This window comes from Perissodus microlepis, chromosome 23 (genome assembly GCF_051167445.1).
Source record: "Perissodus microlepis isolate ML-2025 ecotype Zambia chromosome 23, ASM5116744v1, whole genome shotgun sequence".
NCBI classification, from domain to species: domain Eukaryota; kingdom Metazoa; phylum Chordata; class Actinopteri; order Cichliformes; family Cichlidae; genus Perissodus; species Perissodus microlepis.
This window is the reverse complement of record NC_140482.1, coordinates 21,457,996-21,473,450: the sequence shown is the minus strand read 5'-3', so window position 1 is coordinate 21,473,450 and position 15,455 is coordinate 21,457,996. Positions and strand designations below refer to the sequence as shown.

Here is a 15,455-nt window from a genome sequence, read left to right as displayed (position 1 = left end):
AGAGTGCCCACGCTAACCTCTGTCCACCACAAGTTCCCACAATGGGTACATGAGCAGCAGAACTGGACCATGAACGATGGAAGAAGATGGCCTTGTCTGATGAATCAGGTTTTCTTTTACATCATGTGACCGGCAAGTGTCATGGTTTGAAAACTATGGGTCCTCCCATCCATGTGGATGTTACTTTGACACAAACTATGTACCTAAGCACTGTTGCAGACCATGTGCACCAGTTCATGGAAACAGTACTCCCTGCTGGCTGTGGACTCTTTCTGCAGGATAATGCACCCTGCCACAAAGTAAAAATGGTTCAGGAATGGCCTCAAAATTCTCCAGATCGCAATCTAATCTAGCATCTGTGGGACGTGCTGGACAAAAGTCTGATCCATGGAGCCTCCACCTTAAAACTTACAGGACTTATCAGTCAAATCAGTCATCCAGTGTTGTTATATTGTCCTCTTTAGTAAGTATGTGGACATGTTGAAAGGTTTATTGGTAAAACTGTATATATGAACCCCAATCATTACTGACAAATTAAAGAGGTTTAAGGAGAGTTTAAGGAGGTTATATCCTAAAGTCCCACAATTTTACGATCCCTTTTGAGGAGCAACTTATCAGCGGTGGGGAGGAAGAACTCCCTTTTAACAGGAAAGAGTCCTTCAAGAGACCCAAGAGCTCGGGGAGGGGCAGCCATCCACCATGACTGGAAGAGTGTGATGGGGAAGAGAAGAGAAAAAATAGAGCACCGAGACAGGAGGCAGCAACATAAAAGATGTTTAAAAAACTAAGTAATCGTCAATTGTCGAGTTTTATGAGTCAATAAAAATCTTATTTTACCACGTATGAGTCTATCTCATCTTCCTGGCAGGAGATACATGGACAGATCTGGACTGTGACCAAAGAAAGGGAAGGAGGCCCGGATACAGTCACTTAGATCTCTTGAAGCAGTTATTTGATAGGAATGCAGATACATAGTGATGTAAACACAGCAAAAAGAAAGGCTGGTGACATTAGTTTTTGATACTCAGGTTATTGTTTAAAGTATTAATAAATAAAAAGGAGACAAACAACCTTGAGCTTTTTTACAGTTTTATTATCACATGATTTAAAATATTTAATGTATTTTTAATTGGAATATTTTTTTACTGAGTAATATCAACATTATCTAGAAAACAGTGCTTTTGAAAGAAGTGCTAATATAATCTCAGTGCACCTCTACCCCAGTTATTACGGCACTTAATCTGTAAGGAGTGGATATCACCCCTGCCTCGTGTTCACGGCTGTGAGTTTGTGTGTGCGCGTGCCTCGCTCATCGTGCTGCTCTCCAGCATTTACACAGTTCATTTACACTTCGCTGAAGGCACTCATTACGCTTCATACCCCCCCAGCCCCCCGCCACATGTTCTGCTGAGTCAGCAAAACATAATCTGTCCATCTGCTGCCAGAGGAGGAAGCCGCTGGATTCTGGGTTGATTACAGGTCACGGGAAACTTTTTTGTCCTTTAGTACTTCACAGTTCTTCTGTTCAGTGTGACAGTCAGCCATCATCCAGTGCACCAATGCACGTGTAACAAGCTGATTTGCTTGAAAAAAGACACGAACAATAAATAAAATATCTATATCTCTATAACACGTTCATTTCATACAGATATTCAGTAGATACTATCGTGAGATTAGTCTGCTCGAAAGCAAATAGAAGAGATTAAATGATACTGTTAATCTGTAGTGTGGTGTAGAAAATCTTACCTAGTGACCGTGCTGATCCTAGCTGCAAACACAAAGGTTCTCCAACACACACACATTCAAACACACACTCAGCCTCTCCCACAGAGGATTAAGGCCAGGTTGGCCTACTGAGACAGGCTGCCAGAGATTCCATCCTCCATCCTAAATGGATGGTGACATTCCGATGTGAGTGGCGCTCTACGGAGGCATGATGGGTGACCCAGATTGGGGTGGGGTTGGAAGGGGGGATAAGGTGCAGACAGGGAGGGAAATGTGGTGGGATTAGAGCTTGGGTGGTGTGATGAGATGCTGGGGGTGGAAGGTAGAGAGGAGCGCAGCAGGGGGTCATGAGAGCGAGAGACAATGACAGTAAAAGAGGAAAGAAAGACGAAGAAGAGAAACCCACTCATGCCCAATTAGCCTCAGGCCTGCTGCCACACCTTCTCTTCTTCTTCTCTGTGAGCGATCACGCTGGAACGTTTCATTTAAGGCATCAAACTCGAGATGTGATGGAATTTGACGGATCACTTTTGACTCCTAGTGCTGTTGAGCTAACCCTCTAAGCATTAGAGAAATGTGATGGTCCTCATGCTGTGCTATTGCTGTTAGGATTGTATCTAAAAAATGCCTAAAAATATAAAGATCAAACTTCATTTTGTTGTACTTTGTCTGTTCAACCCTGCAGAGTGTATTTCTTAAAAGAATGTCTTAAAAGAGAGGGATTGCTGTGGGAAACATGGGAGGAAAACCGTTATAGGGCTTTTCATCACTGCAGAATACGCTTCATTTAATCTTCTAATTTTTTGGTGTTGTGGTTGGAAAATAGCCACTGCAGACTTTATCCCTTTCTAACACAGTAAGACTGGTAAACAACCAAGGGGAACCGGTGCGAGAGGGCAATGTCGAATCATGTTAAGTGTACGAGGATGACAGGGTATGCCTGGAAATCAAGGTCTGGAGAGTTGGCAAAGCCAAACAACAGAAAAAAATAGACAATTTGGCGTGACTTCAGTATAAAGTGTTACTTAAGTCCAAAGGTCACAGAATAAATTATGATGAGAATCTCCATCTCCACCACATCCCAAAGGTGCTCTACCAGACTGAGATCTGCTGACTGCAGAGGCCATTTGAGTACAGTGAACTCAGTGAACTTTCTGACACCTGATGGGTGTGTTATGGGTACACTGTGGACATAAATGGATGGACATAGTCAGCAACAATACTCAGGTAGGGTGTGGTAATTAAAGGATGCTCAGTTGGTACTAAGGAGGCCAAAAGGTGCCAAGAAAATATCCACCACATCATTACACCACCAGCCTGAATCGTGATAAGGCAGGATGGATCCATGCTTTTATGTTGTTTAAATCAAGTTACATCTGAATGTCACAAAAATTGAGACTCACCAGAGCAGGCAACAATTTTCCAATCTTCTGTTGTGTAGTTTTGGCAAACCTGTGTGAACTGTAGCCTCAGTTTCCTGCTTAGCTGACAGGAGTGGCACCCAGTGTGGTCTTCTTGAGATGCTCTTCTGCATGCCTTGGTTGTAATTCTGAGTATTTGAGTTACTGTTACCATCCTATCAGTTCAAAGCAGTCTGGCTATTCTCCTCAGGATATTTGCTCTTTCATACCATTCTCTGTAAACTGTAGAGATCACCGTTGAATGGAGGATGCAGAATGGAGAACAAATCACCTTTCTTCCTCATTTTGATGTTCAGTTTAAACTTCAGCAGGTCGTCCTGATCATATCTGGATGCTGTTTAGAAGCACACCAATCCACACGCATTTCTTGAATGTCTTTGCTGTAATTTTATTTATCAGTATCCTTCAGAAGTATGGAAAAAAATACATGTTCTGCTCCTAAGGTCAATGTGTAATTTAATAGTACTGCAAACTGGCAGTACTCTTTAATTGAAGGTTTTAATTGGCCCAAAAGTCTGTAAATTAACCTGTTTTTTACTCAACGTCTTTATTTAAACAGCCAGGGTTTATGGCATCCTTTGCAGGGATAATGTGTGAATGCCAAGTGTGGCACAATATTGCTGAAAAAGAAGCTAAAAGCAGGTCAGAGCAGTTCTGAACCACCATGAGCACCATGTGGCTGTCAGCGCACCAGTTTTCTTCCTTAGCAACAGCTGGGACTAGACTGAGCCCTGGGCTGAGATTTTCAGTTTCAGACAGTTTGGCCTAGTATCTTTGAGTGTCAGTAGGTCTTCCTCCTACTCCTTCTTCATCTCTCTCTCTCCCTCTCTGTCTGAGCCTCACACTGCAGCAGACATTAGCCCCGATCACTGCGGGCCTGTCATCATGCGACGCTGCAGGGTGGGAAAGGAGACAGGAAAGGAGTGAGGATGAGGCGACACAATCGCTGGCGTGATGGTTATTTTTATTGCATAGTTTGGGGGTATAATAGATGTATTAACATTCTGCTGAGAGTCTGACTGACCGACCCATCCACCCGCCTGCCTGCATGAAGGTTGTGCCTCAGAAGGGAGAGGAAGAAGACAGGAGTCTTCTTGATGGTTTGTTATGATGAAATAATTTGCAGCTGCTTGTTTATAATGATCCTGTTTAGGGAGGCTGGCAGACACAGGAGGCAACATTATGTGTTTGCTCTGGAGGGTAAAACATAGCTTTAAGTGAGGCTGCGTGCTTGATTAAAACGTAGATAGTTCAGCAGCACGTACTTGAATGCAACAAAGCTTTTTGTTGTTGTAATTGGTGGAAATGTGCTCGCTGTGTTATATTCCAAGATTTGTGTGCATACTGAGCACTTGTTTGCTACTGAAAGGGTGAGCCTGTCAAACCCATCTGCCGGACGCCCCCCCCCACCTACCCTTAAGGCCCGTTGTGGTTGCCATGGTAACAGCCTCCTTATGGGATATCAAGGGTGTGTTCAACCACGGTGTCATAGCCTCTCTGCAGCAGAGTGTCACATATTTTGGATTAAAAATTGAGAGAATTTGTTTGTTTTTTACTAATCACCGGCTTTTTTTTCCATCCCTGCACTCTGTGGGGCAGAGGGGGGGAGGCAGGGGGGGTTAATCCAAATAATCGTACAATGAAGGCATGTATTTTATCAGGCGGTGTTGCCATATACACCTTTATGATAAAAGCAAGACCAAACAAAGAAACTAATGAATCGTGACCAATGAGATGCACATATTCTCCCTCCTGTCTCAGCACGTGGATGCTGAGACAAAGGCCGGCCGGTAAAGGATCAGCGTAGCACACTGCTCCCTCTAGTGGCCAATTCTGTAACCTTCACCACGCAGGGGGTTTTCTCCCTCTTATTGTTGCAGCAAAGACTCATCTCTGCCAAGACTCATCTGTTTATTATTATTATTATTATATAATACGTTGTCTTTTCTCCCGCCCCCCACCCTTAGACACAACAGGTGACCCTTCCCCTCCCAGCAGGCAGGCATGGCAGACGGTCAGCAGCCAGAGGGGCACTGGGCCTCCAACGGCCAGGAGAATGGCGAGAATGGCTACTCCGCCTACAGCTCGGCCTATAGAGAGAATGGATACCACGGGGGCGGGGCGGCTGCGCATCCTGGGACGTCAGGTAGGCGTGCGGTGTGTTTGCGAGCGTGTGCAAAAGCATGTGCATGCAAAGTTGTATCAATGGCATTGATTGGACTGCCTGCACACACCACCAGATGGGTCTACAGCTGTGAGGATTGTGATTGGCTCCATCATGCTGGGCAAGAGCAGTCAATCCCATGAAGGCACTTGAACAAATTAAAGTGTTTTGATTGAATGAGTGCTGAACATGGACAGTCTGCTGTAGCTGTGTTAACAAAGGCAGAAGGACATTGGGGAAGGTACAGTGATGGCTCTTTGGTGGGTGTAAAATTGGTGATTCCCATACGGTGTTAAGTGGAAGGATCAGCTCAACTCGTCTGACAAAGTAGAATTACAATAAGATTTAAGAGCGCAGTGGACCGGATTGAAATTGAGCACAAAAGTTAACAAATAGCAAAAAATGAAAGTAGCCAAAAAGGGGAAAAAATTATCAAAAAAGTTATGATTATAAACCTACTAGGCTGTAGATAAACTGTCTCGAACATCTATAATCATCATCAGCAATCAGCAATCAGCAAATGCACAAAACTGGAGGGTTAAATTATTATATAATTGCAGTATATTATTATACTGTGAAAAAGTCTTGAGCCAGCCTCTTTTCTTTATATTTTACTAGGAGAATGGGAAATAGGTGCAGTGATTATTGAAATGTCCAAACATCCATGGAAATGCAGTAAAGTTTCTAATGAGCTTGAAAGTCGATATTTGGTGTGACCAGCTTTATTCTTCAGCTTTATTCTTTTCTAACATTTATGATTTTGGCAGTGAGTTTAAGATCATTGTCATGCTGAAAATGAAGCTCTTGCCAATCGACTGCTTCAGTGATGTTAAGTTCCAGGCTGTGGAGAGGCCAGTCAATCAAACGATGAAGCTGCTGCCAATCAGATCGTTTCCAGGTTTTTATTGCACAGTCAAAATCTGATGCTACTTTTCTGTGTCTACATTTTGACAAGACTTCCAACACCACTGGCTGACATGCAGCTCAAACCATGACAGAGCCTCCACCGTGTTTCACAGATGGCTGTAGACGGCTGTCACTCTTGTACCTCTCTACTGACCTCCTCCAAACATAGTCAATATTTTAGGGTTTGGGGTTTGTAAGCCTGATACTTCTTGTTTTGCCCAGTTTCTTCAATTATTTTTAAGGACACACTGCACACCATGATGAGATATGCAAATTTTTCAAAATCTCTTTGGAAATCACATTGTTGGTGCAAAAATACTATTTTATGTGAAACTGTGTTATCTTTGGTATTTTTCAGAGATTCAACTAAAGGAATGAGAACAAATTATGTGTTTTTATGACAGGCTGCTAGTAACAAAGTGTCTAAAGATACAATTTAAAATTGGCTCTTTGCCAAGTTGTCTGTTATATGTAGACACAATACAACTGGTTCATTCCTTGAGTGTTTTATACTTGAATGATTCACAGGTCAGTGTAAGTGGCTAGCAAACAAAAACATTCCTCTTAAAATGGTCAGGTACAACGGCTGGACTGAAAATGCCAATGTCCAACTAATCACTTGAAAGTCCTTCAGAAAACCTGGAGAACTATTGTTCAAGAGCCCTTTAAAAATAAAAATTAAGTCTGGCTCCATTCGAGCAAAATATAAAGAAACAAGGGGTGGCTTTAAGACTTTTGCAAAGCACTATACATTGTTTAAAGTGTCTATTCTCAACCAAATTAGTTGCCTGCTAAAAAAAAAAAAAGACAACATTAAAGAGACAGCATTACATCTACATGGAAACAGCATCAAGATCCACTTCTCTGCGGTCCAGTGCCTGCATGATATCAGGGTTCCAGCAATGTTTGCTGCCAATAAACAATTAAATTGTTTACTAAAAGCATTCATAAAAAGTTGAGTTGAATAAATAAATACCAAGAAAACTGAATGAATAAACCCTTAAAACAGACAGAGAAAAACTAGGCAAGAAATAACCTTGTAATTTAGATAATGCAGTGCTACAACACCATGTTAGAATTTAAATGAGAACCAATGACATTTGTGCCACCATCTAACAAGTACATTTGGAAAGTTTATGATGTGTTGATCTTGGGTGTATTCTGCCTTATAAAGCTTAATAAAATGTTTTTAAAAAAGAGTTTCTCTGCATCATTTGGGTAAGTTAGTGAGTCTGTTTGCATTTGTCCTCAACGGGCAGCAAACAAAAGGCCCAACTTATTAAATCTCAGAGAAAGTGTCCAGTCTTGTGCTGAGCACTTACCATTCATGAAGCACACACAACCTGCCAAGCTCTGAATTCAAAGGGAGACCTCACAAAGAGATAAGGTCAGCAGAGTGAATCGTCTTCATTTCCTTCCTCCCATCCATGTCTTGTCTTCCCGGTGTGTCTCTCTCTCTCTCTCTCTCTCTCTCTCTCTCTCCTTCGCAGTGGATGAGTCAGCCAATTTGCCTCCCTCCCCTCCCCCCTCTCCATCCGCTGAGCAGATTGGGCCCGTGGCACAAGGTACACCTATACACACTTAAAGCCAATCCAGGCTATCCAGGTTGACGGTGTGAATGGCTGTGAGAGTGGCACAAATGTCTCTAAAAGACACCCAAACACACTTGTCCCTAGGATTTAAAGATGGGGCACCCTCTTCCTCCTCTCTCTCTTTCCTTTTCCCCCTACCGTTTAATTTCACGGTGCTCTGTCTGCATGCCAGCTGATCGTCATATCACCTTTAAGGAGTTTGGAGCATGCATAGCATGCCGCCCTGTCCTGTCCACACTCCTGCATTGGTTTTAAAACACATAACAGTTAGTTGAGTCGTGAACCCCGCACACAAGGACTAGGCAACACAAACACTCTTCCTCCATTCAGGCAATGGTACATTACCAGCCACTGGAGTCCTTCATTTCATTAGTCTGCTTTCCACCCCTCAGCATCTCCTCTGTTGTTCCCTAGCTCACTCTGAGTATTGATTTTTTCCAAGTCTTACTTTCAGCTTTTTAACATATCTGTTTGTTTCTTCTTGACATGTGGCATGCAATTACAAAAGTGTAGCGTTGTATAGTCTCACTGCATGGTTTAGGGTTAGTTTCTGTACTCAGTGTCTGAAATTTAGATCTGTGGTGCAAAATAATAAACATAATAATGAGATATGCTCATAGACCGTATTAAAAAGATTGAAATAGCTACTTTGACAGCTGGTTTGTGAAGTAATGCTTTTTTTTTCAGTCATTGCCATCTTAGCTTTTTGAAACCTGAGGTGGGAGAGAATGAATCTGACTCTGAACCACAATGTAGGTCGCGCGCTTAATCATACACTGATTTCATGTAATGTTGACTTTAAATGGCTTTTCTACTCAATAAGAATTTAAGCTAGTACATGAGATGCCACACTCTTCAGGAAAATGTCTGTTGGGGTTGTAAAAGACCTGACAAATAAGGTTGTTATTGTTCCATCTGCTAGACGAGTCGCCCCCTTCTGGCCAACAGGTTTAAAGTTATACTATCTAATCTTTGTACCGCTAGATCTCAGTAAATTGTAGATTGCAATCAAGGATTGATATAGGACAAACATGTTTTAGTCATCAAAGACAGATAAAAAATATTAAAATTAGACTGTACCCCATAACCGACGAGGCTGGTCGACATGTTTCTGCTTCTGTGTGTGTAAGAAGTGCAATGTTGTACACACTATATTTTAAGATACTTGAATAATATCAACACTTAGCAATAAATAAGGAAAAAGAAGGAAATCTAATACAGTCAATTAACAATCAGTTAAATATTTTGAAGTCACCTCAAAAGCTTTGGCCACTGTTCACCTGTAGTAAGTGCTCTCACACGGCAAAAGCAACTCCGGACCAGATCGCCCCATGGTGTAGGCAGTTAGGCCACTGTTTACCTCAGCTGTCAATGCTGGGTGAGAGGCATCGTGCTTTATTTACTTTGAAGGAGGCTGTAAAACTTTGTGAAAGGAGGTCAATACAGGTCAGTGAATCAAGGAAGCTCATTTCTCTCCAATGACAGTGATACTGAGGTCAGTTATTGAGGCTATCCTGAAATTTTATGTTAGTGAGTGCTGCTGTTAGCCTCACTTAGCTGCTATTAGCCTCTGTTACCTGCTGTTAGTGAAACTTTCTTTGAAGTGAATGTAACATTGTTGGACTCAGACATTTAGTGAATAAACTCTCATACCATGTAAGAACCTAATCAAACTGTTAATCAGAAGGAAAGTGTGAGTTTTATTAGCCTATAACCAACTGTTGTTATTTTTAGCCAGCTCATTGTCAGGTATGGGCAAATATGTAAACCGTTCTTCCTAGCAACTGCATTCAAGATGGCAGGGTGACATGGCAGCTTCCACAAACCAGCACCCACTCATATGTACTTTTAATAGCTTAATAATAACTTATCTATGTATATTTATAAGTACAATATCCCTTTTTTATATTAAATAACCTCAAAATACAAATACTGACTTAACTTTAAGGCACTTTTCCGACACAGAGGCTATGCCCATCTTTTACGTACAGTCTATGAATAAAAAGACAGATGGCTTAGAGCAGGGGTCCCAGTCCACGAGGGCCGGTGTCCCTGCAGGTTTTAGATCTCACCCTGGGTCAACACACCTGAATCACATGATTAGTTCATTACCAGGCCTCTGGAGAACTTCAAGACATGAGGAGGTCATTTAAATCAGCTGTGATGGATCAGGGACACATCTAAAACCTGCAGGGACACCGGCCCTCGTGGACTGGGATTGGGGACCCCTGTTACATACTGTTATATACTATTGTAGTAAGATGCTGTAACCGCTTCTACATCTAGTATGCAAACCGTTAAATATTATGTATTTAATTATAAAGACCAAGCTAGAAGTCATGTCGATTGCATCCCATGCATCTCCATCAGAGCTGAAAGTATCTTGTAAACCATGTAATCCCAGTTTTGTCATCCTCCATGTCTCATCTATGCGTCTTCCTTCCCCGCCCAAAGATGATAAAGTAGAGGTTGTCAGTCAACAGCAGGATGAGAAGGAGGAGGCTCCAGAGGAGTTCAACAGTCACCAAGAGGATGTGACATATGAGCAGCCAAGAGATTTGCTCTTAGAACAAACAGATTATTTAACAGAGCCCCAGGCTTTGGGCTTCCAGCAAGCCCAAACCCCTGAGGCCCTCAATGGAGGAAGTCATCAAGGTGATCACAACCCATCACAAAAAGGTGTGTGTGGTTTTCTGTGTGTGCATACAGTTTGTGTGAGGGTACAGCGTGAGTTTACGTCTGCCCGTAACCTATTTTGCATGCTCCTCTTGTGTTCTGTAGCGGGTTCAAAAACTCTTAATGAACTGTAATGCAACTGAGGCTTTGCTGCCAGCCTTCCTGCAGCTTTGTTGCTCTGAAATCCTTAAGCTTCCGCTTCAATACCTGAAGTTGCAAAATGATGTGGCAGCATTTTGAGTTTGTGCTTTTTCATCCAAAACATTACCATTTGCTTTCCATCGGAGCGACATCAGAACGCCCGATCAACCACATTACAGTTGATCCATTTCTGCACCTTTGTATTGCCAGCTACATTGCAAATGCAAATATCATTGTCTAAACTGTAAAGCCTTGTAGATGTAATTGTTGCTAGAATTATTGCTCTTTATATTTTTTATGTGGGTTTTGCTGGAATATTTGTGTGTGAAGCAGCTGTTTCTGAGAGTACCCACATGTATGGGTGCCTCACAAATCAGTCCTGAATGTATTTTGAGTCTGTTGTATCACTGCTTTCAGTTTCACTGTTGTTTTCATTTCATCCCAGAGCAAAAGTTAATTTCCTATTGTTGCTAAAAACACACTTAGGATAATAAGATTCACCCTCATTGCTCATCACTATTGTGAAACTTAATAAAGATTATATTGCAAATATTAGTTTTATAATTTGTGCACTGTAACAATTCATTCATATCCACAGTATGCCAATGTTTGCAGTAGAAATTGCAGTAACACCATTTATACATCAAATAAAAGTAACTTATTTTGATCACCATGTTGATGACCATATTTTATAAATCCTCCTGTATTGCAATAGGAATTCAGTGTGTTCGGGTATCATTTTCTTCTTGTCATCTAACATCATGCAACTCATTCCTTCATTCCAGTTCTGCACGCTAAATTAGGTGCTGTGATCCCCCCTCTGTGCTGTTGTGGCCTGCCACAAAATACACTGTGCTGTGTGTATTGCTTGATGGAGAGCTACTGTATCTATGTGCAGACAGCGCCGGCTTGACTGTATTGGCTAGCTTTTGTGGATGCTGCAAGCAAAGCTTTTAGCTAACATGACCCGACACAAAGTTGTACAGTATCCTTCAAACTCGCAGCCCAGCCAGAAGAGAGAGTCAGTAAACCATCTTGTGAGTCCACTATGAAGGAAGATGAACCGTCGCCACCTGAGAAACAAAGAGCAAAGGCAGAAGGAGAAGAACCTGCCTCGACTGGCCCTCCCCTTCTTTCTGATAGAGAGAAACCTCTCCCCTGCACTTCCTCAACAGAGCAGGGTAATCAAGACAGAGAGGGTGGGAAAGAAGAGGTCACTGACAGAAAATTACTTTCAGAGTCTAAAGAAAAAGAAGCAAAAGAAGTTGTTGTGACAGAGGCCTCATCAGAACTTATGGCAGAAGAAAAAGAAGAAGCAGGAATTATCTTACCAAGTGAGTCAGGGTCAAATATGAATGAAAGAAAAGAAAAAACTGATGTTTTTGAGGCGGTCAATAAGGAGGACCAGCATGGTGCAAATGACTGTAGATTGCATGACACACCACTGCTCACTGATATTCAAAAAACAGACCTTTCGCAAGAAACTCTGACGTCAAGTCCAGAACTTGACAGATCGGATGTTTTTGTAGAGCACGTGTCAGGATCAAAAACCTACTTTGACACATCCATGGAGGGTCGAGAAGAAGAGTTGCCACAAACCCAGAGCTATTATGAGCTCAGCACAACGGCAGAGACAAAATTAAGTGGAGATGATGAAAACATTGTGCAGAATATGGAGAAACAACAAGAGCAAAATGTCAACACATCTTCTGGTAAACTGGGACTGGAACAAAGAAGTCTTTCCTTGAACATTACTGTTGGGTCTTCAGCCGGACAGACGGTGAAGGAAGAGAAATCAAGGATCTTCATGGGAAGCTTGTATCCAATCAGTGGAAGCTATGATGAATCAGAGGTTTATCCGTCAACTCCATCTGTGGTGAGCCATCCACCTACGTTTCCACCAGCTGTCTCCATTACCCCGACTAACACTGAAACACCTGAAAATATCCCCACCGTGGCAGATGAGCCCTTACCTTCTGATAAGCACACAGATAGTTCTAAACAATCAGGAAGCCTCTCTGAGATGTTGGACCTGGCTGGTGCCCTACCTCGTCCATCCCTGGAGAGGATGGAGGTTGACTACATGAGAAGAAAGTCAGTGCCCGCCAATGTATCTGCCCTTGTGGGAAGTTCTTTAGCCAAGCTTGCCTTGACAGATCAAGCCCCAAGTGTTGTCTCACAAGAAAACCAGCTGGAGGAGGTGGGCTACTGTGTCTTCAGTGAGTATTCAGGGCCCATGCCTTCTCCCGCTGATGTACCCAGTCCCGGGGATTCTCCACACCAGCATTTCCCTTCTGTAGAGGGGGAAGTAGAGGAGGATCTAGGGGATTTGGAAGCAAAAGATGTTTCAAAAGGAATACAACAACAAGATTACAAAGAGGTTACCCCTGTGATCTCTCAAATACCAGTGGTAGAAAAGAAAGGCTCACCAGTAAAGTCTAACCTGATCCTTGAAAAAGCTGTAACCAGTGGAATAAAACCGGATCGGCTAAGAATCCCAATGACTACCTCAAAAGACAGACTGAGTGAATTTCGTTTGGAGACTGGGTTGCCAGGGAACATAAAGATTCAAGCTATCCCTGAGGTAGATGTTGAAAAAGACCCATCAAGAGAAGCTTCACCTATCCCACCAGACAGTTCGTTCACTTTCGCGCCTACAGAAACTGGAACCAAGGTTCCTCCAACTCCAACAACTCCCAAGTCCCCAGATGACACATCATCAGAAACCCAAACTGCAGGAGAGAAAGCACAGAAAGATGACCCATCAGAGCTAAAAGCATCTGAAAATGTTGATAATAAACAGTCAGAGTTAGACAAAGAAAATCTGAAGCCTGAGCAGAAAGAATCTGAAGAAAGAAGTGATGAACCAGAAATGCCAAACAAAGACTTGGCTTCAGGATTATCTCAGTCTTTAGAAGAGAGCACAGACAAAGCTAAGACAATCCAAAGTGGGCAACAGACCTCAAACACTGCTCAGGATTTAATTACTACAAAGCACACAGATGAGAAAAATGACCAAAACCAGCAGCAAAAAAGCAGTCTGGTGAAAGCCTCACCGAAGCTTCAAATATCTTCTCCAATCATCATTATCCCTCAAGCACAAATAGATGAAGAAGCAGAGGAGGAAGATGATATTGAGATTGCAGAGGAGCCTCAAGAGATAATGGAAGAAGCCCAAGAGCCAGATGAAACAAGGAAGAGTCAAACTGAAGAAGCTGGGAAGGAAGAGCAAAAGACAGAACAAGTGAGACTGATGGTGGGTGACCAGATGTTGGAAGAAGATCCGAAGTCTGGAGCAGAAGAATGGAGTCACAGCGCCCAAAACAGCGACGAACCTGCAACAGACAGTTCGCACTTGTCTCCCTGCTCTGACCACGAGCTGACACAGCAAACAGAGGAAGGAGGCAGAGAAGACATGGAGGCAGATAAAATAGAAGAGGACTTAGACACAGATAAGGTGAAAGGGAAGACAGACGAGTACGAAGGGGTGAAGAAAGAGGAAACAAAGGAGGAAAAGGAAGGAACGGAAGATCATAAAATGATAGAAGAAGAGGATGGAAAGAAGGTGAGGAAGGTGGAGGAGGAGACCTCGGATGTTCTTAGCCAGACTGATCAAGCACCTAACGATGAAACCACCATGGACGTGTCCATCGTAGATACAGACAGTGGCTGGATGGATTCACAAGGTACCCAGAGTAAACCTGTTAATAAATCACTTGTTTAAAAAAAGATTAAAAGCCTTTAAATGTTTATTTAGTTTAATAATTTTGGTTTAAAAACTTGCTAGCACCAGAAAACTTGTTTGGAAATGTGTCTTTTGTGCTAAGCTAGCTCCTAGCTAGCAAGGAGTGTGGAGAATTAGCCCTCTGTTGATCCTTCTCCACTGCAGATGATGACAAAAGTATTATGACTGAGCAAATCGAAGCCCTTCCTCAGCCCCAGAGCTCGACCAGTAAGCCTGTGGTGGTGGACAGACCCGCTAAACGGGGCCCCGGCAGATCAAGGGCCACCACTGAGTCTAAAGTATCCCGCAAAGTACTGAGCCACCATCCACCAAGAGAGGAGATAAAGAAGAAAAAAGGTTCCAATTCTGTATTTACGCCTGAAATTTATAATCCTTGTCATCTAACCGAGGTTTGCATGTCGGTATAACCTTGTCTCTCCTCTCTGCTAGTAGGCATCAGGAGGGCTGACCAGAGTAAGGTGTCAGCCCTCCAAAGTCGTTCCCCGTCTCGAAAGGGTGTAGCCAAAGCGGCGGCCAGACATCCTAGGCCTGCTCTGCTTCACGGCTCTGCTAGACGCAAGGCCACAGGTGAACACTTTTCACCCGGAGTCAGTGCCGTGGATAGAGAGAGGGCAACACCCAAATAATTAAAGCATTTTTTCAAATGTAAATCAGTTTTGGATATGTGGCGTTTGATGTCTTTGCTCTCTCTCTATTGATGGCTCATTGAGGAATCAAGCAAGGTGCAGTGTAGCTGGCAAACATCATGTGCTGCTGATTTATTTTTTAAAGTTCTGTCATGTCTGGTCTGCTTTGGGTTTCTTTTTCAGTTTTATTTTTCTAAAAGCTTTAAACATGCTTTGTTTTTTCTCATTTTGTCAAACATGGAGTATTTGTTCCCGCTCTACTTCAAATTCATGCTTTTATTTTTTTCTGCTCAGTGATGATGTTATTCATTGTGACTGGTATTGAATAACTCTGGTTTAACACTTGTGTGCGTGTGTATGTCTCCTGAAAATGGCCGCATGTTTGAAGGTTGTGTGTTCTGTCAACAAGCGAAGTGAGGGTGACGTGAAATGTCGTGATACGTGTACAGAAGGTGCTTC

At 42.7% G+C, this 15,455-nt stretch overlaps 1 protein-coding gene across 10 annotated transcripts in view; it reads left to right on the top strand.

The window, feature by feature from the left end:
* Positions 1 to 15,455, top strand: part of LOC146361389 (uncharacterized) — a 77,290-nt gene that overhangs the window by 47,632 nt on the left and 14,203 nt on the right. For 6 of the 10 annotated variants that reach the window (XM_084920499.1, XM_084920494.1, XM_084920497.1 and 3 more), the window contains exons 4-9: positions 5,114 to 5,292; positions 7,707 to 7,781; positions 10,263 to 10,487; positions 11,630 to 14,311; positions 14,515 to 14,706; positions 14,800 to 14,937. In XM_084920499.1, coding sequence (XP_084776625.1) covers positions 5,151 to 5,292; positions 7,707 to 7,781; positions 10,263 to 10,487; positions 11,630 to 14,311; positions 14,515 to 14,706; positions 14,800 to 14,937 — 3,454 coding nt within the window. In that variant the 5' untranslated portion in view covers positions 5,114 to 5,150. Of the gene's footprint in view, positions 1 to 4,040; positions 4,247 to 5,113; positions 5,293 to 7,706; positions 7,782 to 10,262; positions 10,488 to 11,629; positions 14,312 to 14,514; positions 14,707 to 14,799; positions 14,938 to 15,455 lie in introns of those variants that run through there. The other 4 variants (XM_084920491.1, XM_084920492.1, XM_084920498.1 and 1 more) reach the window with 4 other exon arrangements.